This window comes from Takifugu rubripes, chromosome 3 (assembly GCF_901000725.2).
Source record: "Takifugu rubripes chromosome 3, fTakRub1.2, whole genome shotgun sequence".
Taxonomy (NCBI): domain Eukaryota; kingdom Metazoa; phylum Chordata; class Actinopteri; order Tetraodontiformes; family Tetraodontidae; genus Takifugu; species Takifugu rubripes.
This window is the reverse complement of record NC_042287.1, coordinates 4,480,824-4,493,077: the sequence shown is the minus strand read 5'-3', so window position 1 is coordinate 4,493,077 and position 12,254 is coordinate 4,480,824. Positions and strand designations below refer to the sequence as shown.

General features: G+C 44.8%; 1 protein-coding gene across 11 annotated transcripts in view; it reads right to left on the bottom strand.

Moving 5' to 3' along the window:
• The window catches only part of agrn (agrin), a 198,479-nt gene that overhangs the window by 36,139 nt on the left and 150,086 nt on the right, over positions 1 to 12,254 (bottom strand). For 10 of the 11 annotated variants that reach the window (XM_029834076.1, XM_029834079.1, XM_029834080.1 and 7 more), the window contains 7 exons: positions 10,746 to 10,888; positions 10,196 to 10,301; positions 7,369 to 7,488; positions 6,742 to 6,906; positions 5,388 to 5,531; positions 4,145 to 4,269; positions 3,943 to 4,048 (listed from right to left, as the gene is read on the bottom strand). In XM_029834076.1, coding sequence (XP_029689936.1) covers positions 3,943 to 4,048; positions 4,145 to 4,269; positions 5,388 to 5,531; positions 6,742 to 6,906; positions 7,369 to 7,488; positions 10,196 to 10,301; positions 10,746 to 10,888 — 909 coding nt within the window. The remainder of the gene's footprint in view (positions 1 to 3,942; positions 4,049 to 4,144; positions 4,270 to 5,387; positions 5,532 to 6,741; positions 6,907 to 7,368; positions 7,489 to 10,195; positions 10,302 to 10,745; positions 10,889 to 12,254) is intronic. The other variant, XM_029834085.1, reaches the window with a different exon arrangement.

Sequence of the window (12,254 nt, the reverse complement as noted above, 5' to 3'; positions counted from 1 at the left end):
AATGCATCCATATGCAGGATGAATGTGGATGATGTACATGGATAATGAAATACTCTATTCTCAATTATGTATGCTGCTGTCTGTTTTGCTCCGAGATGTCAGCGCCTGTTGGAAAGTGTCTGTGTGTGTGGACCTATGCCATGTATCTGAGTGTACAAAATGAAAGTTCATCTGTTGCATGCATGCTAGGCCAATGCCTATGAATTATAAATCCATATTCAAATACTGCCCTCCAGTAGCAACGCTTTAATCACCAACAGCCCGCGCCTCTGGTGATGAATGATTGATAGAAACGGGGGCGAAAAAAAAAAGCTGGCTTTAACTGCGGCCTTAAAAGACAGCAAACTGCTGCTTGCGGAGAGCGTAAGCGTCCCTCATTTCCACCGCAAGCACGCTGCTGATGACACAATCACGCGCGGCCAGAAATCTCTCCGAACGAGGCAGAGGGAAGAGGCTCTCCGCCTAAAGTCCATCATCGTCAACGCAAAAAGCTCCGGAGCAAGAGGACAAACTGTCTGCTATAAAACAGGATAAATAGGACAAAAACTCCTGAGGGGGAGGAGTAAGCTGGCTAAGAGATGCTTTGTAAATGAACACTTAAGATTAAGCCAAGGCACGAAGGCGTGACAGCGCTGACGTTCCCTTTTTTTAATCTTTATGCCCCCTTGAGTATAGCTCAGTGTTAATGTGTGGGTGAAATGAACAGATTAGAAAAAACTTATACCACAGATCTGTGCCTCATTAGGATTCACCTAACATTATGTGTTGGACTTAATTACACTGACATAATTGCTTATTTGATCGGCGATTATTCACCGAGGTGTGAAATGTGATACCCACCAACTCAGGAGGAAGCCTCGGAGACACAGAGTCAGCTTAAAGCTCCTCAGATATTTGCGTACAGGGCGATTCGGAGCGGAGGGCACAGAGCAGTGATACCATCACTAAGCACGGTGGCGTGCTTTGCCTTTCCTCTTGGCTGCACCTGTCTGTCAGGTGCCAAGCTTAGCGTCACAAGGCTTTCTCCCAGAGAAGTGCCTAACGTGCGATTGTGTGCACAATCTCGAGCAGTGAGCTCTTGACTACGAGGCGAGTAGAAGAGAGAAAGTATCTGAAAGAGTTAAAAAAAAAAGGAGGGCTGGCAGTACGGTCTGTTCAGCTCATGCTTGTCTTAATCACGTTTAACAGTCCATTTGCCTTTTTTCTTTGCTTTTTTGCCTCTCAATGGAGCAACAGACACACTAGACAGCAGAAGTCCCTGAAAGACAATCACTGCCAGGGCAGCTTGCTCCAGCTTTGTATTTAGTGTTGAGAGGTAGTTATTAAGGATGTTTTCTGTGTCACCCATGTTCAGTGAGGAAGAAAAATTTGGTATTCAGGACATGCAATGGAATCTGAATCAATTGGCATTCCACTTAATATTTTCCATATCATATGAATTATTCATAAAATCTCTTATCATTGCGGAGTCCAGTGGTGGGGGGAGGGAGGGGTCCAATGTTGTGACACGTTAAATTCAGCGTGATAACATAATATTGACCACCATACAGGGCAGAGAGGTTCAAGAAACACCCCGATAACGCTGCACATCTTCAAAACTAGCAGTTATAACCACAACACCCTGTTTTCGTCAAGAAATAACAGTTATTCCGTGGCAATTTTCTGACAGGAACATTTACACAATTACGCTGACAAAGAGCACGCTGGATACCGCTATCCATCCAGCCAGGTCAGCTCTTTCGGTGGTTATGACAGGCAAAAGAGCAGAAATCAGGGCACAAATAGAAGAGTCTCCTCTGACACTTAGGGACCAATAAAACCGTTTAAGTTAGAAAGGAAAAGCTGGTCAACAGGAGTCGTAGAATATGTTGGGGGAACTGTGTGGCAGAATGAGCGACGGATTAGTAAAGGAAAATTGCTGGACAAGGCGAAGGCAGCCGAACCTTCCAATGCCATATGCTGTTGTCCGCTCCCAATTTGCTGAAAACCCGCAGGTGACAGCACCATATGGGAGAGGCTGGTCACTGCTTGGCCATTTCCCCCTTCCACGATTTGCTCAACGAACCAAATGCCCTCCCTCTGCTGCCTCCTACAGAAGCGGCTGCATTTTCTACCGGTTAGAAGATATGTCTCTTCATCTTCTGCTGAGGCACAGCCAAGTAGGCAGAAAAAGTCCCTTCTACATGTTCTACGGTTGCGCTTTCTTTTAGCTCAGAGACTTCAGATATATCTGAGCAACATCACAGTTTGTTGGAGGTCCTTTGTCACTAGCAGAAAAGGAATGGCAAATTGTCCTCAGGCTATCCATTACTGGCGGAGTGTGCGGTTGGAGTAGTTGCAACAGATCAATGTTGTTAAAAAGTATCAGTATTCATTCATTTGTATAAGCCCTTGGCATTGTTCCCCTGTCAAACCACATAGCAGCTTGGTGAGCATCACCATGCCACAGAGCTCAGGCTGGGGGTCTGGAAACACTGCATGTAAACAGTGAGGGGAGGAGAGACAGGGCTGCAGCGTGGTGAGGGGTGGCAGCAAAGCAAATGCTAATTCGCACCCAGCCACACGTGAAATGAGCTCCAGATCTAACCCCTGAGCTGACAGCAGCGACGGAGCAGCTACCCGCAGTGCGACCACATCCGGAGGAAGGAATTAAAAGATCCTCCGTGGCTGGCAGTAGGCGCGGGTGCTTGCTCCTCCCCTCAGGGTCCCATCGGGTAAAGAGACCGCTGCGAGACATCTTTTGCCTTCTGTGTGCAGAAATGGTGGCGTAGGTGAGGGATTTCACACAGCCCGCATCGGCATTGCCAGGCAACAGAGGAAAATGAAAACAGTCAGGAATTTGGCTGACTTCTGTTGGTAACCTACGGCACTGAATTTGTAATTACCAGATGTTCAGAGACTTATCACAGACAAGCCAATCTCTTGCCGAGCACATTTCTGGATGCCTCCTGTGTGTACCTGCGACAAGAGAGCAAGACAGAACATCTCGACCCCCTATGGAGATGACCTGGTTGGAGTCCGACAAATTGAACCCAGTGGAGATGTAAAAAATGGATGCGTCATTTGCAGTGCCACAGCTCACCTGATATGTGCCCATTGAGCAATGAGGCAAAAGAACTTATTTCCATTTTCAAATACTCGACACCTGGCAGTGGCTCGTGGCCAACGCCACACAGCTGGCTACCCTCCTCCCCACTGAGCTTGCCATTGGCGTCGGTAGAACCCCGTAGTGACGCAAGCTGGCAGCCAGCGTGACAACTTCACCGTACACGAAAAGCCACGGCCTTGGCGAACTTCCCGACGCCTATTACAACGATCCGAACAATGTCTATCAGCAGCCGGACCGATGGTTAAGAGCCGTAACCTTTATTCATTACATGTGTACACTGCTTCCACCAGCATGTTGCTGCTGGCAGCATAAAGCTGCAAAGGGATTAACACCTTTGCCATTTGGGATTTTCTGAAAGATGGAGCCAAATCCCAGGAGAGCAGCGCGAAGGCAAAAAAAAAGAAGAAAAAAAAAGAAGCAGCGTTGCTTTCTTCCGTAATTTCAAAGCTCAGGCATCTCGCAGTCTGCCAATGCTTCTGATTGGCTTTTTTTTCTCCTGCAATACCTTTTTTTAAACTGTACATGTTTCACATTGGGGCACCAAATCGCAACAGTAGTAGGAATGCTGCCAACAAGATTTCCAAGGTCACTTAACAACTGCTCCTTCCGAGCTTGGATCGCAATTCCAAGTCAGGAACTAATTTGAAATATTTGGACGTTTCCTCAAAAATCAGCCTGTGCTGGTACCTTCATATGAAAAAAACTTTCAGATGGACCATGACTAGGACAGAAATAAATAAAAAAACGGCAGCGAGAGTGAGGCCTCCTGGCTCTTCCCATTACGGTGCTCATCCATGTCAACAGTGATGCATGGAGCTTTCAGCAGAGCTCACCTGTGCACTGTCCAAAGTGTTGCACGGCAATGTCCTTATCCTGCCTACAGGCGATGGTCCTCAGCTGGCACTGGTCGGCATAGGTCACCCCATCAGAACCACACACCTGCTCCATCGTGACCGACAACGACAGAGATTGACATCACACGTACAATGACTTTTTTGTTCGTTTTAAAACTGGGTTGCAAACCTTTACACCCACCTTGGTCTTGTTTTTCTCGTCGCAATCAGGGGACGGGCACTCGCAATGGGCTTGGCCGTTCACCTCGATGCACGAAGCTCCAAAATTACAGATTAAATCATCACAGGATGTTGGGGATTCAGGGCCTGTGGAGGAAATGGTACGCCCCAATTAATATGATTATTTTATTGGTTGGCATCCACACTGTGACACATGGGTGACATCAAAAAAGCTTTTCCTCCAATTATGTTTAAACTAGCGTTAATTATGAGGCAACTCTCACCCTTGCAAAAATGTGTAATCCCATCTTTTAATTAAGGGAAGTTCTCAGATTAGCATTTTTCTCCTGTTTTGCTCTTTTCACCGTACCACAAATTTAAAGTTATCCTTGTTGCGTTATCTGCATTAAAAAGTCCACAGCGATATCACTGCGATGCCTTTCAAATACAGATATCCGTCGGGGGGGGGCAAGGATTTGGAATCTTCCGGACAAATTTCTGTCAAACCTCTCCAAAGGAGCCTTTGAACCCTCAAAGTTGCCGCAGCAGGAGCTGCAGGTGGGGTGCTTACCAGCCACCTGGCAGGCTGAAAGCGAGGGGTCTCTGCATTGTTGCAACATCATAGGGGTTTAAGTACCCCCCCACCACTTGGCTTCTCCTTTCATGTGCCACCACTTTGCAGTAAGTTGTCTTTTAATGTGGCAGGGAACATGGCAGACCAGCCCACCTCTCTGCCATGTACTGCTGTTCTCATTAGACATTTGGATTTCAGTCCATATCTGATGAAACGTCCTAATCAAGGAGCTGCAGGCAGCCTCAGTGGGAACTAACCTTTCCTTTAACCGGTTGAGCAGTGGCTGGGCCAATCTTCTTTAATAATTAAAGCAATCATAATCATGTGCAGATGCATGAAAACCACACATGGGTGTTTTGTGGAGCACGTACAATAGCAAATGAAGAAAATATTAGCCATCTATTAGCCATCCGACCCACTGATACCATCACGCCTACCCACCATTATCTTTCTAACATGCAAAGATAATCGTTGCTGAAACCACACAGTTCACTGGCTGAGAAACACAACAGTTTTGTAAATCTGATCGATTTGATGATCGCATCGCAGGCAACATAATCAGATAAGTTACCCTGTATTTGTCCCCATTAAAATCTACATCGGCGTAGTGTGAATAAGGTAGAATTCTATTTATTGTCTGGGTCAGTGTCAGTCTGTTTATATGGAGAACAAGCAGGCGTTATTTCATTACCTTTGTCGCAACCGTTCATGCCCATCTTGCTCTCGTCTGGACACACATTGCATTTCATGCCTTTGACTCCCGTCTTGCAGGAACACAGACCTGACATCTGTTCACAGTCATCCCGGACCGAGCCCGTAGCGTCGCAGTTGCACGCTGCCAAAAAGGGAAAAGGGAAAAAAAAAAAATTAGCGATAATTGTCAGAGGGGAAAATGTCAGAGGGCAGTCTTAGTTTCTGAACTTTGCTTCAGATGCATTTGTTGTGGTCAAAGGTTCAAATGGCCTTAAGGGAACACGGAATGAAGAGCAGGGGAGCAATAAGTATTAATAGAAACGGAGAAAAACAACCCAGGGGAGGGACATCAACCTCATCTTGTACTTAGAAACAGTGATGGTTTTCCTCCTTCCGCTCCTACTGAGCACGGTTCTGTTGTGCAGCGTATAATCTGCTTTCTGTGGGTAAACCTTGTTAAGGTCAGGCTGCAGTTAAGACACCCGCAGGTGTCCTGCTGCTATAAATGCTCCTGAACGTGCTCTGTGGCGCTCAGGGGTCACGTCCTATGTCACCTCGGTGGCAGGATATAAGCTTGTCACCGTGTTGCATTGCACCGACGGGTCGCGACCCTGATGTTCTCCCGAATATAAATGAGGGCAGCTGGTTGAACAAGACTTAAATGACACAATAGTTAACCCAAAAGTATCAGCAGAGACAATGGATGTTATCTGGCAGAGATTTAATGTTAGTCAGAATAAATGGAAATCATCTTTTCCTCTCATTTCCTCTGAGAAATGGAAATTTGTAAAAAAGTCCCATTTTTTTCAAATGAACTTTATTATCTTTTTCTTACTGTAATTACTTATTTTTTCATATGGTCCAGGATGGTCTTATATTAGCTAAGTGTTTTTAATTGCTATGAACTGTGAGGAATCCAATCGGAGCACTTTACTCTGAATCTCCTAAAGCATTTGTGTTCTCTCTGTTTTGACTTACTGTCACTCTACTCTCCCATTTTCGGATTCAGAGAGGTTTTAAAATCACTCCTCCTTCATTGATGTACAAAGCAGTTTTGTGATTTTGTGCAGAGCTGGGCTATATCTATAAGACTGACCAGAATTTCGATTACAGCAGGAATGACACCGAATTTAAGAGATTCAGGTCTCTCAAACCCAGATAGTCTTTGCATGGCTTTGACATGGTTCCACATTATCTTCCATCTGCAACTTTTTTCTTGGCAGACTGACCAATCAGAGAAGACATCTGAACGATGCCGCATTTATGCAAGACGACGAGAAACTCCCCGAATTCAAAGAGCTGCACCTACCCCTGCAGCTGGATGCAATAGATGTCATAAAAGGGTGGCTTACGCGTGCATCCGCTCATGTTTTCTGTCACGATTCCACGGAAGTTCCAGAAGCCCGGCTCACAGCGGTCGCACTTCTGTCCCCCAACACCAGGCTTACAGGAGCATTGGCCGGTGTTTGGATCACATGTGCCCTTGTAGGAGCCGTAGACGTTACACTGACAGGTACCTGAGGAGACCAGTGCACATTTATAGACAGGAAAACAAATGCTAGAATAGTGCGTTATGGCAACTTCTCTTCAATAAAAACAAGAATAAAGCAAGCTGAAGTCACTTTTCTCTTTGCTAAATAAATGTATGTCCCTACTATGTCTGCATTTCCTCCTGTATCCTCTAGCTAAGATCTTGACACAGCACTTTATCCCTCATCTCTGTGCTATCATTTGTCAACATCAACAGAAGAAGAGATTTTTTTTTGTCGATACAGTACAGTGTTATCATAATTATTCCCTGGATTAAGATGAAACATTTCCAGCTCCACAATGTCGGTACTGTAATTGCAGTCAAGGACAATAAGCCCTCAAATAGCATGATAGCATCTATGTGGTTTTAAAAAAAGAAATCATTATGCTGATACACAGCAAACTTCCAGAGTGAAGGTGAACGGGGGAGAGATGGACGGAGGACTTACTCGGACATCCAGCCAGTCCAACCCCCAAGGCGGCCGTCATGCTGTCGAGGCAACAGCCGTAGACTGACTGACTGCAGTGCTGGGGCGCTGTCAGCTCAGGCGCAGGTTTGACTGAAACCACTGAGAGGGGGAGAAGAGAGAAGGATCAGACTAAAAGAACACCAGCATTTCATTTATCATTTCACTGATGCGCTGCAGAGCGTGTGTGTTTATGCTTGTGGGGGATTAGACAACCCGACCGCTAAGCGACGTGTAACTTTCTTTTCCTCAATAATAAGATTGGCTTGAAGGGCAAAGGTGGAGATGCTGGCAGTCAGTCTTAAGATAACAATTGTATCAATGCAATAGCTCAAAATCAGGAAGAAAATGACGCTATTACCTCCAGTGAAAGCAAACAATGGCTTTGCTGGTAATATGCGGCAGCTGACATTTACCACCTAGTGGAAGGCATGCGCTCATCATTTGTTCCTGTCTAATATTACAGAATTGTACTGCTGCCCTACAACCTTCGCCAAAGAGGAAGAAGAGAAGAAGGCATATTGAGAAGGATTGTGCCGAGGAGCCTCTGCTTCATCGACAGCGATCCTCAAACTCGTCACCACCACGAGTTCAACAAAAACAAAATCCTTTCCAGAAAGGTGCAGTGGAAGGAAGATTTGATTGGGGGAAAAAAATTAACTTCTCTTCCAGCTCTGGATGAAAAAGATAAAGTGAAGACAGGAAGAAGGCATTTTTTCCTCCCTTTTACTCTCCCTCTGTCTCTATTTATTCCCCATTCGATATCTTTCTCTTGTGTTGCTTATTTGGACTTTGGATGCTGGAGGCACAGGCGCCATAAATCACGCTCTTACTGGTGTGGATATGAGCTTCGGCGCAATCGTGATGACTGGGCGCGCTCTTTTCCCAGTGTTTTCCCACTCCAGAGATGGGCTTTGGACACAGTTCATTTCACTTGCCACTTTCCAGCGATCCATTCATCCTAGCTGCTCTGAGCCTATTAGGTCAAAAAAGGAACTTTTAATTTCATATGGTCTCCCACCCTTCAAGGGTTTTTCCTCTTCAGTGGCCATTGTCTGGCACAACGCAGCCCGCCGTAACGCGCAATATCACCCTCACATTTATTTTCAAGGTCTGCTGCTCTCTTCCTTTGAATCCCCACAGAAGCACACGCCTGTTTGCTTGTCTGGCAAACCGATGTGTTCTTTTAAGGATTTTAGAGAAGCTGCCTGACCCAGATTTGAGTTTGCAGGCAGTGATACAGGAAGGTTTAAAATGCCATGAGAGGAAGCAGATGAGACTGCCGACACTACATGCAAAGTTGTTCTTTTTCCTTTCTTTCTTTTTTATAAATCAGACCGCGGTAGCGGCCCTGCCCCTCTACCACAAGCTGGAATGTTTCGATAAGTTTCCAAAAGCTGAGGTCAACGGAAGTTTTGTCCTTAAACGGGTAACATGAAGGGTAAATGCCCAAAGATCTGAGTTATTCTACTTTCCAATATGAAAAGAGAGCCCAGAGCTCTCGTGCCCATTGAGGGCTCCTCAAAAAAAGGGATTGATTATCCATGGATGGTAGAAAAGCGTGACAGTCGTTGCCCAAGGAGTCCAGTTTAGGAGGGAGAGGAATCTGAAAGGATGAGTGTGAAAACACTGGCAGTACCCTCTCACTCCCTCGCTCCCCATGCTCCTGCATGTCATACCCATGGGGAATTAAACTGAGAGGATCACACAAAATCCCTGAAGTGTTTATTTTTCTCACATTAGAGCAAAACCTCTCCACTTAGTACAGCCAACTGCGACGAGAACACTAACCTTGACTACCTAGCCACCGATACGCCAAATTTCTGATAATTACCGCCGCCCGCCTGCAGTACGTGCAGAGAGGGGCTAATCATCGTATAGTGGAAGGGTGAGGATGTTTGTGAGCAGCAAGAAATTAAGCAAACTTTATGCCTTGTTTTGTAGCTGCTCACTTTGTCGCTTAATAATTACAGAATGAGCCCAGCACCAGCACCAGCGGAAGCTTCATCTTTGGGAGGCAGCTATATATTTCACGAAAACTGATTAGAATCCGAGTTCACGAGCACAGGATTCTGACAAAACTACACAAACGATGTAAAAAGCTGCTGACGGCTTCCATAGAAAAGTATATAAAGTTGCGATGGAGGTCATACAATTTGATTTCCAGAAGCTCAATCGTATTAAATAAGCATAATACAGATGTCTGGCTCGTGAAATTATGCTTTATTGTCCGCAAAAGGCAGTATGGGTTTATTTGAATAGCCGCAGGTGAACATGGCCCCCGGATTGACCAGCTGACTGCACACTTTTGTCTGTAAACAGCCCGTAGCAAACTGTTCAAATTTACTTTTTTAAAAATCTGCTGTATTTTTCCCTTCAACCCAGCAAAAACTCACAGATTCACAAAAAGCATTCGGTGAAACTACTGGTAATTGTTAGGAGTTCCATTAATGTGGTTTGGGGTAATTCCTGCTGTACATCTGCAGCTATAGCAACCAAAGCCCACATCGCATATTGTCTCAAGGACAAACAACACCGTAAAATTTCTCATATCCGTGCCAGTGCAGAGCGAAGCACCCTTGAACGAATTCCAAAAAGACCGTAATGCAGCCATCACCCGCTTCACCTCATTTGCTTCAGGTTGCACTGGCCACACTGTAGACGGACAGAAGTGACCCTCTACAGACTATTAATCCCCCATTGATGAATGAAATGAGTGGAGAAATGGAATGTCGATGTCAATGAGTCTTGCTGAGGGTGCTTCGGCGCACCGTATCGAGTTTAACTGCAAATGGTGCCGTGTACCGACCTGCACAGGGTCCCTGATTCTGAATCAACAAGTGCTCTTGTTTCTCACATCTGGCCTTCTTCAGCTCGCACTCGTTGCTGTAGTTGTTGCCGTCGGAGCCACAAACCTTCAAGAATGACAGGAGCAGGGCGATGATGACAATGGGCACATTTTTCTATGACATCATCAAGACTCGCGCAGTCAGTTTTAATGAAAGCGTTTCTATTTTGAAAACATATCAGCGGGGCCTTAAAGATAACACGATAATTTCAGAGGTATGTAGTGAGTTTTATGCGCCAGGGTTTTAATTATAGTCAATGAAAAGAAGCAATTTTGATGTTATTAATGGTGCTCCTCATGATGTACTTGTCTTCACAAAGAGAAGTTCAGAAAACACAAGCCCTTTTGTTAAAAGGCTGCTTTGTTTTTACATTTTTTTTTAATAAACTGCTGCTTGGCAATTATTTGTGATGAAGAAATTACGGTATTTGAGATTTAGTCAGCAGCAGTGCTTTTCTGAGAAAGATTGATTTTTTTCCCCTGTGGTGGGGTTCTTTGAAGCCGCTCTTACTGCGTTGTTTGGCACGCTCTGGCAGGTGAAATCGCAGACGCATCGGTCGTCCTCGGCGTCTTCGTCCCAGGAGCCTCCGAACATGCGGCAGCGGTCCTGTTCACAGCTCTCGGCGCCAGATCCCGAGCCTCCCGAGCCGCAGTCTGCATCCGACAACCAGAAGAAAGATGAAAAAGGGGCGAACAATTAGCAGATGTTCTCATCTGGCGACACAATGACAAACAGTGCTAAATGGGAGAGATTAACCGAAAAAATTAAACTCTCTCGCGGCGGTAGCAGCGTCCTTTATATTCAAATTAAACCTACAAAAAAGCAGGAAAAAAAGGTTTGGAGAAAGTATCTAAACCCCGATATGAAAACACATTAAATCATAAAGGGTGCTATAAATTGGACTTAGCGACTCAGACGCAATGAACAGAAACGTTTATTTTATCTAATGTTTGCCTGACCTCTGATTTGTATTAAAAGTCTTTGGTTCTCAGTTCGTTTTAAAATAAATCGCCCTCTCACCATCATTTGTCTTCACAAAACAGATTTATTCCTACCGCAATCAAATTCCTCATTTTAATGCCCAACAAAATGTTACTATTTAGCCCTAACTATTTAAACCAGGAAGTGAGTCCATTTACAATACATTTCATTTATGAATGTTATTTAGAGACATTTGACTGATTCAATCGTCAGCAAATCATTGAAAAAAATGCATTAACTGTTTTATTTTCTTGAATAGGTGGTCTGTTATTGAACATCATTTCAGGTTTACAGTACAACGGATCAATACTTTTTTAAAACTATTTAATGGCGAAACAACTTTAAAATCAACACTAGATATTCACCTTTGGACTAACAAGTTGACAGGAAACAAGATGTATCAAAATAATGAAAGTGAAAAACTTTAGACAAGAAATACTCCAACATAGGCAGTTATGAAAGTACAGAATAAAATAGCGAAATGCAGAAAGAATAAAGCCAGGGAGGTAACCTTTTATGAAAAACAAATTGGAGGCAGGAGGAAAGAGAGGGCTCAGAAAGAAGGGGCGGTTCCTGCTTTTGAAGTTGCAAATTTCACCCTGGGTGAAAGTCCTTAGGGGGATTAGGTGAACGCATGTGAAGACAGAATGAAAGCAGTCAGCAGGAAAGATGGAGAGAATGTCAGACAGAGAGGAGAGGCCCCCCCGTGGGCTGGAAGAAAGTTGACTTCAAACAAATTTGTTAGTCAGAAGAGGAATCCAAACTCTAAAAGCTCCCAGTGCAGCTGAAAGGCAAAATAGATATAAAGAAAGAAAATATATATATATATCAGGTAAGCAAAAGGCCCTTTTGCTCTCCCTACTAATGGTGAAATCAATGTCGCTCTGATGGAAGTGCCACTTAGCGTAACCCATCCTCTAAGTAGATTACGGTTTGGGTCATAGTGTAGAGGAGGAGAAGGAGGGAGTGCTGGCGGTTCTTTGATAGTGGTCATGAGCAATGGCCTGTGACAGCTCTGAGTGGTCGATACAGTGGAGG